The sequence below is a fragment of the Dama dama genome, chromosome 28 (genome assembly GCF_033118175.1).
Source record: "Dama dama isolate Ldn47 chromosome 28, ASM3311817v1, whole genome shotgun sequence".
Taxonomy (NCBI): Eukaryota; Metazoa; Chordata; class Mammalia; order Artiodactyla; family Cervidae; genus Dama; species Dama dama.
This window is the reverse complement of record NC_083708.1, coordinates 25,664,947-25,687,772: the sequence shown is the minus strand read 5'-3', so window position 1 is coordinate 25,687,772 and position 22,826 is coordinate 25,664,947. Positions and strand designations below refer to the sequence as shown.

General features: G+C 46.1%; 1 protein-coding gene across 1 annotated transcript; it reads right to left on the bottom strand.

The window, feature by feature from the left end:
• Positions 1-1,725: 1,725 nt before the first annotated feature.
• HDDC2 (HD domain containing 2) lies at positions 1,726-19,341 on the bottom strand. Its single transcript, XM_061131508.1, has 6 exons — positions 19,191-19,341; positions 17,784-17,905; positions 15,981-16,083; positions 10,226-10,294; positions 6,010-6,148; positions 1,726-2,054 (listed from the first exon to the last, which is right to left on the bottom strand). Exons 1-6 carry the CDS (start codon positions 19,275-19,277, stop codon positions 1,957-1,959), a joined length of 618 nt encoding a protein of 205 aa, XP_060987491.1. The 5' UTR covers positions 19,278-19,341; the 3' UTR covers positions 1,726-1,956.
• Between the last annotated feature and the right edge of the window lie 3,485 nt (positions 19,342-22,826).

Sequence of the window (22,826 nt, the reverse complement as noted above, 5' to 3'; positions counted from 1 at the left end):
TGGGCAGAGGGGCCTGGCAGGCGACCGTCCAGGGTTGCAATGAATTGGACATGACTGAGCGACTAACACTTTGCCACTTTGTTATTATATGCATACATAATTACCTGCCTTGGGGAGATACCCTGAAGCTGCCTACCTGTGAAGAAGAGTTAAGGAAGTGAAACTAATACATCCCCTGGCCTGAGGCTTGCCATTCTAAGAAACAATTGCAAGGACTGAATAGTCTTTTTACTTCATTTCCTCACTTTCCCCACCTCTGATCCATAAAAGAACCTGGCAACCAGGCCCTGGGAAGATGGGTATTTTGAGGTGCTATCTTGCCATCTTCTCAAGTCAGCCAACTTTGCAAATAAAGTCATCTTCCTTGTCTTAATACCTTGTCTCAGATTTATTGGCCCATCTTTTCGCAAACAGAGCAAGCCTGGACTTGGTAACAGGGAGATGGTGATAATGTGACATTGAAAGCAACTGTTTCAAACCCAGTGCTTAAATATATTATTCCAGTAAGCAAGATTTAGGAGTAAATGTGAATCCTCACGTGGCAGGTAAATGAAAACCTGAGATTGTGACCAGTATTAAGTCTGACCCAGTAAAAACTTCCAAAGTCTCTGTGTGGATTTATGAAAATTACAGCAGGCAAACATCCCAATAAAACTCCAGGGTCACAGAACATCTTCCGCTTATAAATATCTGAACTTTATCTCGGGTTATTTTGTGTGCATGATTTCATGCCAGGAGAAAAAACAAAACTCCAAAATACTGATATGGTTCTGTTTTCTTGCTAATCATATCTCCGGTAATAACCAGACTTTATTGCCTTTCAACCATTTACTGCTTTTTACATAGTGTGGCTATGATGCAACAGCATTTCCGGGCAGAGCAGCACGGCTCTTTGCAGTGCAGATTCGTTCTACGCACACGTGTCTGTTGTCTCTGAAGAGATCACGGCACCTTGCTTCCGGCAGACTGGGTATCCATGGATACTGCAAAGAGTTTCCAAAGAAATGCTGCCAAGAATTCTCACCATGCCAGCCTTTTCAGGCCTTCTTCAAATGGAAACTGACATCTGAATTAAAGGGACAAGCATCATGCTTCCACCAGACTCCTGAGCTGGCCTGCACGCACAGCCATCCTTTCTTCCCCATTCAGTGGCTGTGCATCATTTAGAGGCAAGCGGGCAAATTACTTTTCCTGTGAAAGGGAATTGAGGAGAGGAAGCCAGGTCTGACGTGATCTCTCCATAAAGTCCAATGACCCAGTAATAACTTATTATGTATTTCTTGTCTGGTGATAAATATAATCAAGGCCTGAAAAATATAAACCAGCCAGGGGAAAAGCAGAGGCCGACAAATAACATTTGAAATTGCATGCCCAGATTTCTCTCCCCAGATGACAAAAAGGATTGCAGGGAGGCAACCATGATCAGGTTTTCAAGTCTGTGATCAGGGGCCTAAAGCAGGTCACAGTGAATTAAAGATTGGGCTGCAGAACTTGAATAAAGCAGCATTTCAATTGATGGGAGGATACATTATAATAATTTGTTTTCCCTAGATCCTTATCACTAAGCCAGCTGAAGAATCTTCTTAAAAGCAATCATAATTAAATTTTCTATTATTCAATGAATCTGTCCTTCAGGGACGTAGGTTATGAATTCAGAATATGATGATTTAGAATCAACAATAAATATCCCAAAGTTTAAGATTTTAAAATTTTATTTAGTTCAAACCACCCCTCCCCACCCCCGCCAGCCTCCAAGTCTCCATCCATGACATTTTCGTGACCACATTCTGTAGCTTCTTTTATTATCCAAACTGTAATCGCGTTTCTTGCTGGAGTGCAGGCAATTGAAAATAAACACATCTGGGAAAATCAACAGACCAACAGTGGCAAAACAAAAAACCATGAGACAGAAAACTGAAGTGTTTGCTCCACGAGGGCAGCAGCGCAGGGGACATCTCAGGAGCGTGGCTCACTGGCGGCGCTGGCTATGTTAGCGTTTCTTTCTCCCTCAAGTTCAGAAACAAGCTGGACTATCTCCGGGTGACTGAATTTTCCTGCAAGGCAAGAAGATGGAGGAAGAAATAATGACAAGAGAACACATCAATTTCTCCAGCTGGATCCTAGGGCTTGCCAGGGGCTCAGTTCTGTGATCTGACCCACACTTCCCTCCAACACAGATGATACAATCCCAGGTCCTGGAGAGGTGCTGAAGGCAACCACTCAGAACTCACTTTTTGTCACCCCAGATGTAACGGAGAGTAAAGATGAGAAATAGGAAAAGAACTGCAGCTCAGGCAGAGCTGGGGAAAACTGCACCAAGCAACCTTTACTGGGAACTCCAGGGAAACTCTGGGAGGTTGGAGCCCTCTCTGGGAACATCTGAGAACAGCCTCTGGCCATTCTGAATCTGCAGTTGTGGGGAACCAAACACCTACATTGGAGAAGGAAATGACCACCCACTCCAGTATTCTTGCCTGGAGAATCCCATGGACAGAGGAGCCTGGCGGGCTACAGTCCATGGGGTCATAAAGAACCAGACATAACTAACACTTTCACTTTCAAGCACCTACATACGAAAAGACTAGCAGGAAGACCAGTGGGTCCAGGCTGTCCCCTTGCTTGCCAACAAGAATGCAAACATTTACCCTGAAACCAGCTGGTCTTTCCTGTCTTCCCGGCCCCTTGGCTTTCCCTGGACTTCTGCCCTGGGCAGTAACCGAGCTCCGAGCTATCTTAGGTGGACAGTGGCTAGCAGGGGCGATGCTAAGCCCACTGTCTTTTCCCTGACGGTCTCCTCTTGCCAGTGCCTTTTGCTGCTTACTGTTCATTCCGCAGTGAACTCTATCCCATTTATTCCCTATGCGCCATCTCTTTGCTTAATGTCCCCTTCACTTTCTTGGCCTACCTGACGCCTGGCTGGTCCTGTGGTGCAGCTTTCCCTGTAGCTCCCCCACTGCTGGCTGTTTTCTGTCTCACGCCGCTCTTAGCACCAAGCCGGGGCCTGTTCTCCGTGCTCCGTGTTGTTTCCAGGTCACCCTCTGTCTCACTGTGTAAAGGCTGGCCGTCAGACTTAACATCATTCCACCAAAACTGCTCTTACCAAGGACACCGGTCAGTTCCACGCTGCTCAATCTGATGGCTACTCCTGCCCTCTTGAAACTTTCTTTCCTTGGCTTCTGGGACCCCTGATTTTCTCCCATCTTTCCCATCTAGTGTGTGTGTGAGCTTAGTCGCTCAGCTGTGTCCGACTCTTTGGGACCCCATGGACTGTAACCCACCAGGCTCCTTTGTCCATGGAATTATCTAGGCAAGAATACTGGAGTGGGTTGCCATGCCCTCCTCCAGGGGATCTTCCCAACCCAGGGATGGAAATCAGGTCTCCTGCCTTGCAGGTGGATTCTTTACCGACTGAGTCACCAGGGAAGCCCAATCTAGTGGCAAGTCCATAATCCTCAGGCTCCTCTTACAAACACCCCCATATATAAACCCTGTTGACTCTACCCTCAAAATATATCCAGAATCTGACCTCTTCTTATGTTTTCCACCATGACCATCCTGTCCAAACCAGGGCAAGCAAAATGGTGAGAAATCTTTCTTACATTGGTTACACTTTTTATATTTATTGACTGTTCACTAGTAGTGCACCAGAGGAGAAAGTGCAGTGCGTTTTCATCTCAAACACAGCTGTGGCTCAGCACCCACCTTCTAGGTTCAGTTTCTTGCTCAGTAAAATGTGGAGCTTAAACCAGATGATCCTTCCGGCTCCCATATTTTTGGATTCTATCAGTATTCTCATGTTTCATTTTCTATTTTTTTCATTGTGAATGCATCCGAGGATAACAGTGTTAATTAATATGTAAAGCACAACACAAACCTGATTACGACCTTATTGGGAAGAAGATGCTATCTGGGAACCCGATCAATGCTTCTAACACGGTTGGCAAACCTTTTTTGTGAGGAGTGAGTAAATATTACGGGCTTTGTGAACCATTTAGCCTTTGTGGCCAACTACTCAACTCTGTGGTCGTAGCACAAAAGCAGCATAGACAATACATAAAGACTGTGGCTGTTTCAATAAAACTTTATTTACACAAACAAGCAGGCCCGTTTGGCCCATGGGTTATAGTTGACCGACTCCTGGTTTACAGTGTTATTCTATTTAACTGAAGTCAAACATTTTGAGCACCACTTACTTCAAGGACAGAGGAGACAAAGCTGGTCATGGCCCTCAAACAGCTTACCATAGGGTGGGGTGAACAGACGGGGATTTGGGAAGAAACCCAACTAGGAACATCATAATGGAGAATGCAAGTCAGACTGCAACATCACGGTGGCATGCTCTGGACCACGCGCAGGTTGAGCAAAAAGAAGGAACACTTAGTTGTGACAGGGAGGACTGAGAAAGGAAACCAGAGAGTTGAACGGCCTTAGACTGCAGAGCTGTTTGAGCTCAGACACTCAGTTGTGTCTGACTCTTTGTGGCCCCATGGACTGCAGCCCGCCAGGCTTCTCTGTTTATGGAATTTTCCAGGCAAAAATACTGGAGTGGGTTGCCATTCCTTAACTCCAGGGGATCTTCCCAACCCAGGGATTGAACCCGTGTCTCTTGCATCTCCTGCGCTGGCAGGAGTATTCTTTACCACTGCACCACCCGGGAAGTACAAGAAATATAAAGATTTTATTTTCAAGGAAGAGGAAAGCCACAAAGCAAAGATGTGATGATATCTAGATCTACAAAGGAGGAAAGCACTCAGATGTGCAGGGTGAACTCCTGGGCCTGGGAGATTAAATCAGGTGGTTATAACAGCCATCCATATAGAAACAATGAGGGCCTTGCCTGGGGCAGAGGTAAGTGAGCTGAAGAGACAGAAGGAAAATCAAATCAACCCCATTATAATGCACATCAGATCTGGGAGCTTATTTTGGAGCTGGGACTTTCCTGGACTTGATGGGGCCACAAAAGGGTCGGGAGAGGTCACAGCAAGGCCATCTCTAACAGTTCTCTCAGGAGAGATGGAGGTTCAGCTGAGCCTGGGGAACTCCGGGGGAAGAGAGCTGGAGCTCTATTCCAGGGAGCAACAGGAGCCCCCTGTCAGTGCCCCGGCTCCTCGCTGCAGAGGTTGTGCCGAAATGAAGACAGCCAAGGCTTACTGCCAAGCATTCTTCTCAACACTTCACATATATCCTCAACCTTATAAAGTAGACTCTATAATCATCCTCAATTTAAAAATGAGGAAGAAAGAAGAAAAGCACTAAGTCATGTCCAACTCTTGCAATCCCATGAACTATAGTGTGCCAAGCTCCTCTGTCCATGGGATTCTCCCAGCAAGAATACTGGAGTGGGTTGCCATTTCCTTCTCCAGGGGATTTTCCCCACCCAGAAATTGAATCCAGGTCTTCCACATTGCAGGCAGATGCTTTTACTGAGTTACACAGAAAGCCCCAAGAATAAGGAAATAAAGACCCAGAACTACGTGAAGTAATCTACTGGAGGTTACCTAAGCTGAACATGGCAGAACCAGGATTCAAACCCAAGCAGTTACAGGCCTGTGCTCTGAAGGGCTACAGAGACAATGGTGACTTTGCTGTCTGGAGTTTTCTCTTTTTAAATCTCTATTTCCACCTTATATGACCTTCCATCTATTAAGCACTGACATAAAGTACTTTGATATTCATCATCTCTCTTAAATCTCAAAACCAACCTATAGATCGAGTAGGGTACTATGACTTCCATTTTTCAGGAAGGACACAGAGAGGTCAGGAGACCGCCCGGGAGCACACAGCCAGTATGTGTGACGGGAATCTGGCGCTCAGACTCCAGGGCGGCAAGGCTCTCTTGCATTAGGTAGCCTCCCACCATGAATCCCACCATTTTCTTCTCATGCTCCATATGAAAGGGTCAGAGGAGGGTTGAACAACCATGGACTTCCGTAAGGTAGTATTAGTCATTACACTAGGAGCAAGTGAAGCCAAACTGAAATGGTGCTTGTTGAAATCAGCGCTGCGTACCTGCTGTGGAGTCGTAGAAGTCCTGCAGTCTCCCGGGCTTGTTCTCAAGGTCTTCATATTCAGATGCCTGAAGAATCATCTCACACTGGTCCAGCTGCTTCACGAATTTGGCTTCTGCACTAGACTGGGTCTCGTATTCCTAAGTAAAGGGACAATTAAAGCAGCATGATTAGGGCTGCACGTGTGGGTGCTAAGTCGCTTCAGTCGTGTCTGACTCTTTGCGACCCTATGGATGCAGCCCACCAGGCTCCTCTGTTCACGGGGTTCCCAGGCAAGAATACTGGAGTGGGTTGTCATCTCCTCTTCTAGGGGATCTTCCCGACCCAGGGATTGAACCCGCATCTCTTACGTCTTCTGCATTGGCAGGCAGGTTTTTTACGACTAGGCCACCTGGGAGGCCCACATGATAGGTTATGTCAGGAAAATCTGGTACCTGAAATCAGTCACAGCTAAAAGCACTTTCTCCACTGGCCACACTTCTCCACTGTATACAAAACCGCCACAGAGACTATTCACACACAATTCCACAGCTTAACACCCATGTTCCGTGTGGGCGCTCACAGCTCTATCTAGTCCACCCGATGCCTGCAAAGTCTCATGTGTTCACATGGGCACGTCCAAACATTTTCCTTCCTGTTTAGTAACTTGTCTTCAAGATCATTATTCTTTAATCCAGATTCTGAGTATTAATTTCAAGTTAATATTTCATCTTGGGGCTTCCCCAATGGCTCAGCAGTAAAGAATCTGCCTGCTACGCAGGAAGCATGGAGCTGTGGGTTCGATCCTTGGGTTGGGAAAATCCTCTACAGGAGGACATGGCAGCCCATGGCAGTATTCTCGCCTGGAGAACCCCACGGACGGGGGAGCCTGCTGGGCTACAGGCCATGGGGCTGCAGAAGAGTCAGACATGACTGAGCAACTAAACAACAACAATATTTCATTTTATGCTTCTCAAATTAGTTCCCTCTCCGTTTAACGTCAGGCTTCCTTTTCCTTTTGAAGTGAGTTTCTTGCTTGTTCCTTTAGTTTTGGTTTCCACTCTACACTGGGAAGCTCTGTCCTTGTTTTCAGAATAGAGAGGTGCTAATCACATCCCTCTGGGTTATGACTCTTGAGGATACAGCCATTCTGAGAACTCTCTGCCGGGTGCATGTGCACGTGTTGGTGGCAGGGAGGCGGTGAAGGCAGCGGGCAGGAAGCAGCTTCTTTACCTTTCCCTGTGGCAGTGGCCCTCCCTCCTCGGTGCCGAGCCGGAACGAGAAGCGACAGGCAGTCTGCCTCTTGGAGCACACCTGTCACACAACCGCTGTCCCAGTCACGGCCGCAGAGCATATTCATTGAGACCAGAGTGTTCCCAGCTGACTTCTCTGTCAGGTCCTCATTTGTAATTCCACCCTAGACAATCAATCTGCCGTGCTTTCTCTCGCCAGGGTGATGTGTTGTGAATCACTGATGGTTTTTTGGTTTTTATTAGATGCAGCTCTGGTGCGGGTTTGCAGAGCAACAGAAGGGTAAGGGTTTCAGGCAGGAAAGATATACAAGTTCTAGGTCTTCAACATGGAGGACCAAAGGGAAGAGAGGGAGCAAAGGCGAAGAAGGTCAAAGGTTTCCTGTCTCCCTCGGAGAAAGGCCGGCCTAGACCACAGTGCAGACATAAAGTTAATCTTCTGCATGTCATGCGTTCCCACCTTAGTGACTCTCCCTCTGGGACCCAGGACCCTCATACTGCTGCGCATCAAACTCCCCACCGAAATACTACCCTTGTACTTTGGAGGACACAACAGGGAGACCTGAAGTGCTTGCACGCTCAGTTCATGTCTGACTCTTTGCAACCCCATGGACTGTAGCCCACCATTCTCCAGGCAAGAATACTGGAGTGGGTTGCCATTTCCTTCTCCAGGGACCTTTTGAAGGAGTACTTTTTAATCCAGCTGGATCTTCAGCTGCAGGCTGGGAAACAATTCAAAGGCAGGTGTATGTGCCAGGTGTTGGGCATGTGGCGGGGAGTGGCTCCTACTCTGCCTTGGGATTCAAAAGGCTCTTTCTTTCTTTAAAGCAAAACTCAGGTGGAAGAGTGGACAGCCTTCTGTGATACTTTGAGGAAAAAGTGAAAATGCTTTCTCTTGACTTACTGAAATGTGATTTCATGCTTCTATGGCAAATGATAAATTATAATTAAGGATATTTAATTGCTTTAACTAGACGTGACCCTTTGGGCCAAAAGCTGTTGTTACTGGTGAACAGCAGTGATTTACATTTCAGAAATCAATTCAACTGCCATTTTCTATGTAACCAGTACTATTCGAAGTTCCCTGGGTTCAGAATGACCCTATTTTCTGAAATAAAATCAGACCATAGGGACTGGAGACAGAAAAACAGAGCAAACTATATATGTCAGGCAATATTCTAACTGCATTGTCATCATTGTTTGGTAGCTAAGTCGTGTCTGACTCTTTTGCAACCCCATGAATGACAGTCCGCCAGACTCCTCTGTTCATGGGATTTCTCAGGCAAGAATACTGGAGTGGGTTGTGAATTCCTTCTCCAGGCTATCTTCCTGACCCAGAGATGGAACCAGTGTCTCCTGCATTGGCAGGTGGATTCTTTACCACTGGGCCACCAGGGAAGCTTTCCAACTGCTTAACATACTAATTAATTTGATTGCCATACAACCCTGTAATATGGGTATACTATTATTAGTGCCATTCTGTAGATGAGGAAATTGACATACAGAGAGGTACCGTAAGTTGCCCAAGATCACACAGCTAGTGAACAGAGGAGCCTGGAAATCTCATACCAAAGCCAAAGTGTTAATACTGAACATGATTTTTAAAATGTGTAATATGAGAGCTGTTCTCTGTTTATAGTGTTCCCACAAAGTTCAAATCTACTTGTAATCTATGAATGTGATCTTATTTGGAAACAGTCTTTGCAGATGTAATCAAATTAAGAAAGAGTCATAGTGGATTAGGACAGATCTTAATCTAATAACCAACATCCTTACAAGGGGGAATTGGGCCCAGATACAGACACAGGGCGGGGGGTGGGGGTGGGGAGGTGGCTCAGGCAGCTTCCCTGGTGTCTCAGTGGTAAAGAATCCAGCTGTAATGCAGGCAATGCAGGTTCGATTCCTGGGTCGGGAAGATTCCCCTGGAGGAGGGCATGGCCACCCACTCTAGTATTCTTGCCTGGAGAATCCCATGGACAGAGGAGCCTGGCGGGCTACAGTCCATGGGGTCACAAAGAGTCAGACACGACTGAAGTGATTCAGCACGCCTGCACAGACATGGCCGGGGTGGGGGGGGGGGGGGCGGGGAACAACATCTGACTATGCAGGCAGAGCCTGGAGAAATGTGTTTAGAGGCAAGGCTGCCAAAGCTGGACGAGGCATCACTAAGAAGCCGGGGAGAGGCAAGGAGGGAATCTTCCCCTAGAGCCGTCAGGGAACACAGCCCTGCCCACACCATGATCTGGGCTTCCAGCCTCCAGAACTATGAGGCAGAGCTACCCCAGAGTGAGGAGGGGCTAGGGGCTCAAGCAAGGAAGGTGGGGGAAGAGGTGGTTGGAGGAAGTGAGAAACTGCCGGAGGCAGGGATGTTAGTTTCCCTTCCCACTGGGAGGGGACAAGAGGAGCACGAAGCCTGCCCCTTCCCTGGAGCCACCTGCCTCGGCAGTCTCTGCTATCAGCAGCACCAGGGAGGCACTGAGCCCCGACAGGGCCCACGTTCTGTGCTGGGCTCCTCGGCACCTCTGCCCTTGACCTCACGCAACCCTAACCACCCTCATGGGTTTCACAGACGGGCAGCTGACTCATGGAGGCGAATGAGCCCATGGTCACTGAGCCAGGAAGCGGTGAGGTGGGAACCCAGCTCTGAACGACCCCAAAGCCCACATTTCTCTCAAGGACCAGAGATGGGTGGGTGGGTGGGTGTGAGGCTGGCAGGGTGGAGGATGAGACCAATGCATTAGGAAATTCAGGGGGTCTGAGTCAGTATTTGTACCAGGCATTATGGTGAGAAGGGAAATGCGGAACGTGGAAGGAAGAAACATTTCTATCAGCCCTGACAGTCACCTACAGCAGCTGGGAGGTGAGAAACACGCAACCCAGAAAGCAGGTACATTAGACATGGCATGTAAGATAGTCTAAGGCAACTAAAACACTGACAGGTCACATAAATTCAGTTACAATAAAAAGCAACCCAGTGTATACACTTACTTCCCAAAGTTCATAGAGCTCCTTCTGGAGATCCTCGGGGAGGAGCTGGGTTAGCTGCTTCATTGCTTCCTGAAAGATCGAATCGTTATTTTAATCAGGTTCACACTTGTTAGTTAACAACTCATCTACAAATGCCAAATAATGGACTCACACTCTTCCAAATAACTCCCAAAGGGGCAGCAGAATATTGGAGAAGATTTAGGCTAACCAGGAGGGCAGCTGTGTACATTAAATAATGTCTTTATTTATATGTATTTACTCAGGAGCACTTATGTTGTGGCCTGCAGCACACCAGACACAATCAAGGACAATAAGCAGGGTGTGAGATGATTATAGAAAGACCAGAAGTGAGGCCAAAGACTTTAGATCTTGTGGACGAGTCCCAACATGCATGTACATTTCAGCCGTAAGTGTGTGCTCAGTCGCTTCAGCTGTATTAGGCTCTCTGTGACCTGATGGACTGTAGCCCACCAGGCTCCCCTGTCCATGGGATCCTCTAGTCAAGAATTCTGGAGTGGGATGTCATACCCTCCTCCAGGGGATCTTCCCAACTCAGGGATCAAATCCTCATCTCTTGCGTCTCCTGCATTGCAGGCAGATTCTTTACTGCTGAGCCGCTGGGGAAGCCCTCAACAGTTAAGTACTATAGTTCAAAACAAATCTGACTGTGGGGAGAACAGGAAAGTATCAGTGAATTACGAAGCTCAAATAAACTTTTGGTATACCATTATGTTCACTTTCTGTTGTTAATGTTTTTATTTGCAAGATGTAAAGCACTACACAAATGGGCAGCCATTGTCACTAACATAAAGGAAATTACAAGACAGCATTTTGCTAAGTTCACAGACTCAAAGGCTGAGAAGGGATGTTACAGGGTAGCGAGCCAAACTATCCATGTGCACCAAACCCTCCAGCAGCATCACTGGGAACTTGAGTCCTCCCTCCACACACAAGCCTCATGGTGGGAACCTAGCACCCCAAGAGGCTGCTCAAACGGACTTTAGGCAGCATTAGTAGGAAGTACCAATGTCTCATATCAAGCTGAAAATTGTCCCTGCAAGTTCTTCCACTATGCCTAACCCTACCCCTCCTGTCTTCCTCCCTCACAAAAACACAATGTCAATCAGGTGGGTGGTAACCCAGCAGCCTAGAATCTCTGTGGCCAGTGACTGGTCCAAGGGATAGGCATGTAACTCTAACCAGCCACTCAGGGACCAGCTGCATGATGAGATCGAGGGAGAGAAGCCCCGGAGTAGAGTTCAGAGAGCCAAAACGCACAGAAACGCTGAGACGAGACAGTGAGAGAACGGAGGGTGTTCAGTACGTATTTCTAATCTCCAAAGTCCCAAGAGCCCCTCTTATTCCATCTTCTCCTTCACTTCTCTGTTGCTCCAAAATCCTCAAATATCCCATTTTGGGGGCATGAGGTCTGCAACCTGCTCTCAAATGGCTTCCAACTCCTTCACTCTCCTCCTATCATCATCCTCCACCTCTTAATCTGCTCCAGTTCGTTTGGCCAGAGCTTAGGCTCCCTGAAAAGAATACTGTTTTAAGAATCATTTTTGGCAAAGTGCTTATATAAAAGGGGCAAGGTCTTACTAAAATCAAATGGTGAAATGGTAAAAAGCAATAAAAATAAAAGTGAGTATTTTATATATAACTATAACGGGGAGGAAAAAAAAGTTGTAGAGCGCAACCACTTTCAGAGCAAACCATACAGGCCAGTGTCAATGGTCTGCTCTTGTAAGTAGCGTTGTCATCTTGAATGGCTTGTAGCATCATACCACCCTTAGTGGTATGAAATTTTGGGTATTTTGTACTTGCATTCTCCCTTGTTTCTTTTTCATAAATCTCAGCAAAATACTTGAGAAAAAACCCTGCATTTTCAAAATTTAAAAATGTCTCTACAAATAGATCACTTTTCTCTCCCCTGTTATAGAAACATTTGCCCATTGCTTTTGTATGAAAGGAATGAACTGAATAACATATATGTACAGAGACATATCAAAATCTAAACTCTTCGAATACAAACTTAGAAGTCCTGCTCTGACAAGAAATTATTTTATTCCCTTTAAAGTGATACACCCAGCACTGAATATAGTGATTGATGGGTGGTCTGACCCAGTCAAAACACAATGGAACCAGTGTCCATCATGGTAAATGCTCTATAAGTACAGCCCAAGACTGAGTTGGAAATCACATTGACTTATAAACAAGCTTCCTGTTGACTAAAATCACAATGTTCTTTAAAAAACAAAACATAACAAACAAATATATTTTGCTCTCTTTCTGAAGCCGAGCAGTGATTTTTCTGGATCTAAACTCATTGACACCATTTGTTATTATACATCAGGATTGCATTTGAGACCCTTAGCTGTTATTCCTTGTTTGGCAGCCTGTGCCACAGAATCCAGTATTCTTGCCTGGAGAATCCCAGGGACGGGGGAGCCTGGTGGGCTGCTGTCTATGGGGTTGCACAGAGTCGGACACGACTGAAGCGACTTAGCAGCAGCAGCCACAGAATCAGGCCCTTTTTAAATGACCCTCTGAAACTGACTTCGCTGAAGTCCAGGACAAGGGTCTGAAGATACCAGCCTTTCCCTTCTTGATTGCGAGCCCTGCCACTCCCGCTTCTAAACTGAGTTTTGCCTTGTTCACACACAGATTTAGAGTGATAATTTCCCTAGCTTCTTCCTGTTAGCAAAGCATGTCAAGAATTTGCCTGAAATTCTGAGCTGAATGAAATGTTAAGCGCCCAGAAAGCAGTATTCATCACTCACACATCACTGGTGACGCTGCACAGTGCAAGAGCTAATGACAAACTTTAGATGGAGATGCGGTCTGAAACCCAGCTTGCCATTTACTAGCTGCGGAATCCTGAGCAACATACATCTTTGTCTTTCAGGTTTCTCATCTATAAAATGAGGTAAATAGGGGTTCCTACCTGAAGGGGTTGCTCTGAGGATGAAATAGTCACTATATATAAAGTACTTATTATCTGGAACTGGGTAAGGAGTCTATAAAATACTCACTCTATGTTTCACTTTCTCCATCTCGCCATGTTCACTCCCATAATAAATGGTTCTTTCCCCTGTTAACCTCTAGTTCTTCAGCAACTTTAACTGTCAGGTATGTATATACATATGTATCATGACTCTGTTCTCTTAGTAACTTTTCCCTTTGCAAAAGAATATAATAACCTGTTATTGCTGTATTCCAGTCTCAAGCTCCATTCCACTATTTCTTAATGATCCTTACTAGGCATCATTTACCATCTTGGTTTATAACGTAAAGTTTATTTTATCCTGTTTAGGAGGGGAGTCAGTCTACAAGCATTGTTTTTGCCCCTACCCTCTAAATTTTCTCTTCTATACCCTCATTTTCCCTTTTATCTTAGTACCTACTTTCCTCTGAGACAATCAGCCTTCCAGGGTTATCAAATATTTTCCCTCCCTCTTACTTGGGTTTAAAGCCCTCTGGATACAGTGGACTAGCCTCTGGGCAAATGACACTTCCTGGTCCAGTATGTGTCTTTCACCTCAAGGAGCCAAGAAACCCTCAGTTAATTATCTTAAGGCATGGTTCAGACATCCAAACCTCATCCCTAAACACCATCTGCATAACGAGTTGTTCACCGCCCACATCTTTCTCTCTGTTCCCAAATCCTAATGAGCGGAGGAAGAAGCAATGAAGGATCGGCGCTTCCCAAGCCTTTGGTTTCTTGTCCAAGAACTTGTGGTTCTTAAAGATGTTTTCCCGTCCTTTCTGATGATGATATTTATTCTCCTGTGAATCAGACGGGGTGGGCACCAGCCAGGAGGTTTAATGAGGCTGAGAGGGCTTTTCATCACTGCCCAGATATGGCATCCAGCACTCTGGGTGGCAAGTCCCCTCGATGCCCCTCCAGGGGGCGCCACTAGCCAGGACTCAGCCTCCGTCAGGACAGAGGTAGGTTTACTCTGTCGCCAGGCGTTGGAGATCCCTCCTACTGAACTGTTCCTTCTTCAGAATGTTCTGACTCGTTCCTCGGTGGAGTGAACCTGACACTCCTTGGGTGCCCACAGGGGAAGTGTCTTCTTCCTCTGGTCACTTTAAGGTTTCAGATCACCCTATGGATCTTCAGCCTGTGATTTCTCCTCCACAATGTCTAAATTCCCCTTGCATGAAACTACATACATCCCGAAACGTGCTATACAATTGAGGAGTCTTTTCCTCTATGCCATACGTCAACACCCAGCATCCTCTGGTTTGGGGCTAATTCCTTTCTGCAATTCAGTATCTTTTTTTTTTTTTTTTAATTTATTTGGCTGTTCCCAGTCTTAGTTGCGGCACAGGGGAGCTTCACTGTGACATGCGGGATCTAGTTCCGTGACCAGGGATCAAACCCAGGCTCCCTGCTTTGCGCCACCAGGAGAGTCCCTGCAACTCAGTATCTTGAACTAACTGGTTTCTTTTTGTATCAACCAAACAACCCAGGAATTCTTTGTTCACCACAGTCTAGATTCCTACAGAGAAACATTTCCTTAGCTCCTCCCCTTTTTAAAAACTGTACTGATGCTCATGTGTTCTGGACCTGTATTTATAGGATGACCACATTCCCTATTATCTCCCTTGTTCCCATAATTTATGGTGTGTTGGAACTCCTGAATTGAGATTCGCTGTGGATCTTCTTGCCTCAAAAAGGGAAAAAATCCTGTTGGCTACTGAGCCTTGGCCACACCCTTCCCCCAAGAAGGACCTTCCCCGTTAAACCATCTTGATGAAGGATCTGTTGACTTAAAGACATTTAGGATCAATCCCTCTGGCTTACAAGAAAAGCAGCTTGCAACAATCCCTGAATTGGGAACCATCCACTCAGCTTTAAAAAAAAAAAAAAACCTTCCTGAATTTTCCAATCTCTGCTTCAAATACATCTTCCTCTTTGTCTCTGGGCTCTGGTTCTAAGACTTCAAATCAGCAGACTCTGTTTAATTGATGTCATTTCTTACTAATAAAAATCTTTAAATTTTTTAATCACTAAATTAGACTAATTTAAAATTTGTTGTTATTGTTGTTGTTTAGTCAGTAACTTGTGCCCAACCCTTTTGCAAACCCATGGACTGTAGGCCACCAGGCTTGTCTTACTAAATACTAATTATAATAATTATTATTCCTGGGTTTTATAGAACTTCTCTCTAAAGAGCTTAACTGGCATGGAGAATGCCTTCAAGTTTCAGCTCTCTCCATGGTTCGAATGAAAGCCATAGCACATATCCTGTGTTCAGATCCTTTTTTCTGCCTCTCCGTGAGAAATGAAACCAACACAGCGTCCTGTCCCTGTGTTAAGGCTTAGAACAAGCAAAAACCAAATCACTGTTTATTCCACAAAATCCTTACTTCTGGAAGGTAAGATTGTAAACCAATCCAAACTAGAGTAAGCACTAACAGCTTGCTCTTTAAGACCCTTGCTAAGACCTTGCCTCACCAGCCCTACCAACCCAAAGCTTTTATGTTTAAACTCTGGGCAATCTCATCTTGTAAGACAGTAGCCGCTCTTGTAAGATCCATCCAAACATCCTCAGGCCCAGGCCCTACAACTCTATAAATACCCTCCCCTGATCTTCCTTCCCAAGATACTAAGACTCTGTCAAGGAGGTACTCTCTCTTACTGCAATAGGGTTGGTGAACTTAGCTGCATTTCAGCAATGGGTTTTTCTGGTTTTCCTTTGTTTCAGCAATGGGTTTTTCTTTTGTGGAGTCAACAGTCAACACTGACCTCTTCTCGCCTATGTTTTTCTTCTTTGGGGACGTTATCTGCTGGTGCTATGTCCCCAACGATGCATTCTGCCATATCATGAACCAGGGCTAGGCGTACACATCTGACCAGGCAAGAAATAATTACACAGAATTATACTCACTACAGACTCCTTCTCTATACTACTTTAAGTTACATAATATAGTTTTTTTCCTCCAGCCTCACAGAGGATTTTAATGCAGTATTTTCTAAAGGTAATTATATTCTGCCAGCCTGCAACAGATCTGAATCAAAACTGCTAGTTAATATTTAGCACAAAAACATGAGAATGCAAGGGAAGTTGTTAGCATGAATTAAAAAAAAAAAGCTGGTCTCTTAAATACTACTTTAAAAGGCTGATAACTTTAGATTAAAAAGCCAGAAGAAGGCGATCTGGTTATAGCATTTACTTACCGATATAACACTTAAAAAAAAAATCATTTTCCAAATGTACTAGTTAGACGTCAAAATGAAGCCCTTTATAGAGAAACAGGTAGAGCTGGACAGATCTGAGTTTGAATCCAGCAATTAACATCTATTAGCTGTGTGCCCTTTGCCAAGTCACTTAATTTCCTTAAATGCTAAGTTTTGCAGCCTTCATTTTATTGTCTGTAAGAAAGGGGTAATAATACTTCCTAAGTTTGGTATGAAAATTAAATTCACTACTTTATGTTCCTGGAACATGTTGCTCATTCAACAAATGACTATGACTGTTAGTGGTAAGGATCAGTGATTAGGATAATCAAGATAACAAAGGCAGCTCATGAGATAAATGCCCCAGAGGGCCAGTCTGCTTTATGTTCCCAGCATCAACAAAGCAGAACAAGAACTCGCAGGTGTCCCTGCTAGCAGCTGCTTTCTCATCTAGCTCAAATTGTAGCCTATGCGTAAGTTCATCTCCATTCGACACCATGTTCATCTTATACATCTCCATTCGACACCATGTTCCTCTTGTACCATGTGCCAAAAATCCCCTTAAGTTCTACCCCATCTACAGAGTAACAGGGCTCCTGAGACTCCCAGATGAACCTCTGCTTCAGTCGGATGGATTGACTTATCATTTCCAAAACATACCTTTACTTCCCTATCATCAGAGATTTGGTCTCCATGCCCTTCTCTTTACATGCTGTGTCTTCTATACCTAATCAACCCTTTAGAGGTCAACTCAGACTCTGCCCCCTCCAGTAAGATCACCCAAGAGCAGGTGATTTCTCCTGTTAGAGTAGTTTTCTAATATGACTTATTTTGTGCTTTGTATAGAAGCCACTCTGGGCCTGCGTACTTCATCTGGGTTTTATTTACTACCTCATACTGTTTGGCTAGAAAACTTTGTCCTGTGCTCAAAAAGCATTCTAAACACTTGTTGGTTGACTTAAGGGGACAGGATATCTCTTTCTCAGTTCTTTCCTGCACACACCACTTCAAATAGTCACTTCATGAAAGAGTGCTGCTATTCAGAAAAGGGGCTAAATAAAATACAAAGTGTCTGGATCTGATTTTAGACATAAAACACTTACCTTCAAGGCCCTGGAAAACCCTCAAATCACACTTATGTTTCCTTGAGACCAAGGCAGACTCTTTCACTTGCCAAGAGAAAACCCAGAGTGCAGTTTACAACTGCAGCACACAGTCCCCCTGCCCACATCCTGAATCTGTATGGTTTGCCTCAAATAATTTTTCTTGACTATTAACTAACCTAGAAGAATTGGACATAGGCCTCATACATGAAGAGTCATGCACTCCCATGGATCAGAGACCCTAACTGACACCAGGTTCACAGCTTACCGGTCTTTGTTAAGACGTTCATCTTTGGTCACCAGAGCCATGACTGCCATCCTGTACATGTGATCTGATACGCTCTCTGGCTTCTGGACATTTCTGTATACCCAGCCAGTCCGTGGGACTCTCTGATAAAAATGAACAGAAGGAAATTGATAAGAATACATATTTTAACTGTCTGCTATGCTCTTTAAGAGAAGTCCAGGGAATAGAGCACTGGGCCACAGTGTCAGTACATATTAAAAAATGTTTAACCAACTTACGGAGAAACATCTGGAATCAAATAAATGAGTGAGGTCAGAGAATGATAAAGAGAGAGGGAAGAATAAGCCACAGATACACAGCATAGAAGGGCTTTCCTGGTGGCTCAGATGGTAGAGAATCTGTGGGCAATTCAGGAGATTTGGGTTCAATCCCTGGTTGGGAAGATCCCTGGAAAAGGGAATGGCTCCCACTCCAGTATTCTTGCCTGGAGAATTCCATGAACAGAGGCGCCTGGCTAGCTATAGTTCACAGGGTCACAAAGAGTCAGACACGACTGAGTGCCTTATACACACACGTATACAACCTGTAAGTCCAACCGTGTTACTGGTGTCTGCATGTACAGAACATACACAAGTCCTTAGACATAAAATGAGAGCACTGAACTTGGACAAGTGACAGACTTCCAAATTCTGAAGCAGAGAGGGTTAAATAAGGCATTTCTAATTCCTTCACACCCTGTGATCCTGAGAGGCTGTCTTTTCTCCTTGGGATTTGACATGTCTAAAGTTTGTATACTATAGTAACAGTGGAACGACAATCCGCTCGGAGCTTGGAGAAACTCCGCAAAATCATTATTGGGTGTGGCCAGGATGGGGGTGGAGGATGGAAGGAGGATCCCCTTGGATATAACTTCAGTGTGGACTACATAAAATCCTTCCTTAAAAAAAAACACACAAAAGATGTTAGGCACTCAAATCCTGCAGGATCAATGGGTTCTGTTCTTCCCAGTTGTGTTAGCCCAGTTGTGGGGTCATGAGCCTCCTATGTACTCGGGGCAGAGACTCGAGCCTGGAGAACCACACATCACCTCGCCGGCTCCCCTTCAGAAACCTCTCGCTAGGCCGCCGGGGCCGGGCCCCTCCGAGCGCCAGGCCGACCCTGGGGTCCAGTGCGGCTCGGACTCAGCCCGGCCTGGGGTGGGGCCCAGCAACCCCGGCACTTGCCTCCTCCGTCCGCGATTCTCACGCACAACCGCATCCCTCTGGAACGGCTTCCCTCTGCAGGCCCCACGAGGCGCGGAGAACCGAGGAGGCGGGCAGGCCTCAGGCCGGGAGGGGACCGGAAGCCTGGTTGCCCGGCGGCCGGCCCCGGCATCTCTCCGGCATCTCTCCGCCGCGACCTCAGACAGCCCTCCCGGCGCCCGCTCACCTTGAGCTGCCCCACCAGCCGCAGGAACTGCAGCAGGTTCCGGACCCCGCGGCCCGACATGGTCGCAGCGGGTGAGGCCGAAGCCATGCGGTAGCGGATCCCAACAGGTCCTAGCCGGCCGCGGGACCGCCGCTCGAAGCTCCGCCCCCGAAGCTCCTCCCCCTGAAGCGCCTTCCCGAAGCTCCGCCCCTGAAGCGCCTCCCCGAAGCTCCGCCCCTGAAGCGCCTCCCCGAAGCTCCGCCCCTGAAGCTCCTCCCTCCCCCTTCTCCTCTGCGTCCTTCTAGGTTTTTGTCTCAGATTTTCCTCAACCCTTCTATCCAGACTTTCACCTTTCTGGCCCCGGTGGCAGCTGTTGAACATTGCACCACCCACGTCAGAGACTCTGTACTTGGAGCATCTAGGTATGCGTTACTTGTTTGCTAAACTCTGCTCAGCTGCACTCCGTCAAACTTTGGAAGGGCTTGCAGTTCCTTGGGGAGGTGCAGAGTGAGTGGCATGGAGGAGGAGGGAGGGTTATGTCATAATGCACCAAAATCTTGCCTCTGGACTAGAGGAAGAGATAGACTCTACCTCCAAGCGAGCAATCTATAAACATTTTTAACGGGGGCACAAGGAAAATGAGTTGGAAGGGGACATTAATTAGGCGTGAAAAGAGTACTGGAAGGATTGGATGCTAGCCACAACTAGAGGACTAGGAGGTGAGGATAAATGGCTAGGGAGTGAGAACAATCCCATGATGAAATCACAACCTCCCTGACACCGCAACTGATAAAGAATCCCCTACCCCGAAAAGTTGTTCAGGGCCTGTCTCAACTGTCTGTCTTAATTCTGTCAACAACCAAGGGTGCCAGGTTTTAGAGGCATTTAGTGTTATTCACTCAGTCGTGTCCGACTGTGTGTGACCCCGTGGACTGTACCCCGCCAGGCTCCTGTGTCCGTGGCATTCTCCAGGCAAGAATACTGGAGTGGGTAGCCATTCCCTTCTTCAGAGGATCTTCCCAACCCAGGGATCGAACTCGGGTCTTCTGCTTTGCAGGCAGATTCTTTACCATCTGAGCCATTAGTGACGTGCATACTGAAGGGCTGGATGAGAGAGGGTAGCATAGAAAATAGACGCTATGGGGAGGAAGGAAGTAGACCAGTTAGGAGTCTATTGAATTAATTCTTTGGGGAGATGATTTTGGCTTAGAATCCAGGATTCTAGTAGTGGAGGTGGTGAGATGTTGAATTTGGGGTGTGATATAAAGATAGGACTAACAAGGTTTGTGACAGATTGGACATGGGGTATGAGAGAAAGAGAGGAATCCAGGATGACTTCACAAATTTTGACCTGACCAACCAAAAGGATGGAGTTGCTATATACTGAGCTGGAGAAAACTGTAAGAGTAGGTTGTGGGAAGGGTAGGAATCAGCAGTTTAGTTTAGGACATGTTGAGATACCAATCAGAGATCTTAGTAGAGAAGTAAATCTAAAAGTCAGGGGAAAGGTAACAACTTTGTGTCAGCAGCTTAGGATGGTGTGTAAAACAAGAAACTGGATGAGACTATGTGGCGGAAAAGTGTGGATGAAGAAGAAAGGATGTCTGAAGCCTCAGGTCTCAGACAAACCAACATTTAGTTTGGGAGACCAGGAAGAAGTAGCCAGTGAAATAGATAGAAGACTAAGAGATAGTTGTGTCCTAAAGGCCAAATGAAGAAACTATTTCAAGAAGGAAGGAATGTGATCAACGAAATCAGCATTATATCAGATAAGGACTGAGATTTGACTACTAGATTTAGCAAATTCAGTGTCACTGCTGACCTTGACAAGAGCAGATTTAGTTGATTGGCATAAGCAGGACCCTACCTGGAAATGATTCCAGAGAGAACAAGAGTGAATACTGCAACTCTTAAATGAATGGGGCATTCAAGAGGACATTTCTTTTCTTTTCTTTTTTTTTCAGAAGATGGGGGTATTATATTAGTGTTCTTATTTACTGATGGAGGTGACGTGGTAGAAAGGGAAAAATTGATGATATAAAAACAAAGGAGAGAAATGCTGGAATGATGGCCTCGAGTAGATAGAAGAGCATACAGTCTAGGGTACAGGACAAAAGATTGATCTCAGGAGCATTCATCCATAATACAGGAGGAAGGGAGAAAAATGGTGACTAATAAATGGCAGTTGTGGTCATGAGAGATTGTGGAATTGCCTTCTGATTGTTTCTATTTTCTTACTGAAATAGGAAGTGACGTCTTAACTAGGTTGTGTTGCAGTAACATGCAAACGCTGTATCTGAGGAATTTAACATGGCATTTCTCTCTCAGGCTAAATGCCTGTTGTTGGTCAACTAGGGGATGTTGCTCTAACCTCAGCCAGCGAGCTGGGTGACTCGCTGCTCTTCTCTGTTGCTGAAACTGAAAAAGGGAAGAGTGGCATCTTGCCTCTTAAAGCCTGTCCCTGGAAATATCTGACCCTTATTCTATATATTCTTGGCCAAAATAAGTAACGCTACCACGGTAGCTTCAAAGGAAGAGACCTGTGAGATGCAATCTTACCATCCCAGGAAGAGAGGCGACCAGGAAATCTGTGACTGGAAGAGGAGGTGTTGGAGGGTGAAGGAAAGAGAAGATGACATAAAATAGTTGTTTTGGAGAGTGGGATAGCAACGGAATTAAATACAACTGCACACCGAATGAATGCCAAGGACAGTGGAGCTTGTTTTACGCGTGGTTAGGACGGTGGGCCAGGAGCTATTCTTTAGGTGCATGTCGCTCAGTCACTTAGTCGTGTCTGTTGCTTTGCAGCCCCATATACCATAGCCTGCCAGGCTCCTCTGTCCATGGAACTCTCCAGGTAAAAATACTGGAGTGGGCTGCCATGCCCTCCTGCAAGGGATCTTCCTGACCCAGGGATCGAACCTGCACCTCCTATGTCTCCTGCCTTGACAGGGAGATTCTTTACCACAGAGCCACCTGGGAAGCCATTCTTAGGTAGGTGGTGCTAAATAAGGAAAGAATTAGACCTTAAAGAAGTCTCTGACCAGAATGGGGCAAAAAGTGCTGCTATTGAGAAAGCTGCCTCGATGTACGGCCGTGGAGTCTCCAGGAAGCTCTGGTATTCAGTTCAGTTCAGTTCAGTTCAGTCGCTCAGTCGTGTCTGACTCTTTGTAATCCCATGAACCGCAGCACGCCAGGCCTCCCTGTCCATCACCAACTCCCGGAGTCCACCCAAACCCATGTCCATCGAATCGGTGATGACATCCAGCCATCTCATCCTCTGTCGTCCCCTTCTCCTCCTGCCCCCAATCCCTCCCAGCATCAGGGTCTTTTCCAATGAGTCAGCTCTTAGCATCAGGTGGCTGAAGTATTGGAGTTTCAGCTTCAGCATCAGTACTTCCAATGAACACCCAGGACTGATCCCCTTTAGGATGGACTGGTTGGATCTCCTTGCAGTCCAAGGGACTCTCAAGAGTCTTCTCCAACACCACAGTTCAAAAGCATCAATTCTTTGGTGCTCAGCTTTCTTCACAGTCCAACTCTCACATCCATACATGACCACTGGAAAAACCATAGCCTTGACTAGTTGGACCTTTATTGGCAAAGTAATGTCTCTGCTCTTTAATATGCTATCTAGGTTGGTCATAACTTTCCTTC

Bases quoted from the DNA above. Each gene is read 5' to 3' on its own strand.
- HDDC2 (XM_061131508.1), bottom strand. From the start codon at position 19,277: ATGGCTTCGGCCTCACCCGCTGCGACCATGTCGGGCCGCGGGGTCCGG. The intron at 10,295-15,980 runs GTCAGTGTTGAC...TCGATCTTTCAG, and splicing joins AAAAACATAGGCGAGAAGAG to GAAGCAATGAAGCAGCTAAC. The intron at 2,055-6,009 runs GTACGCAGCGCT...CTTGCCTTGCAG, and splicing joins CTTCTACGACTCCACAGCAG to GAAAATTCAGTCACCCGGAG.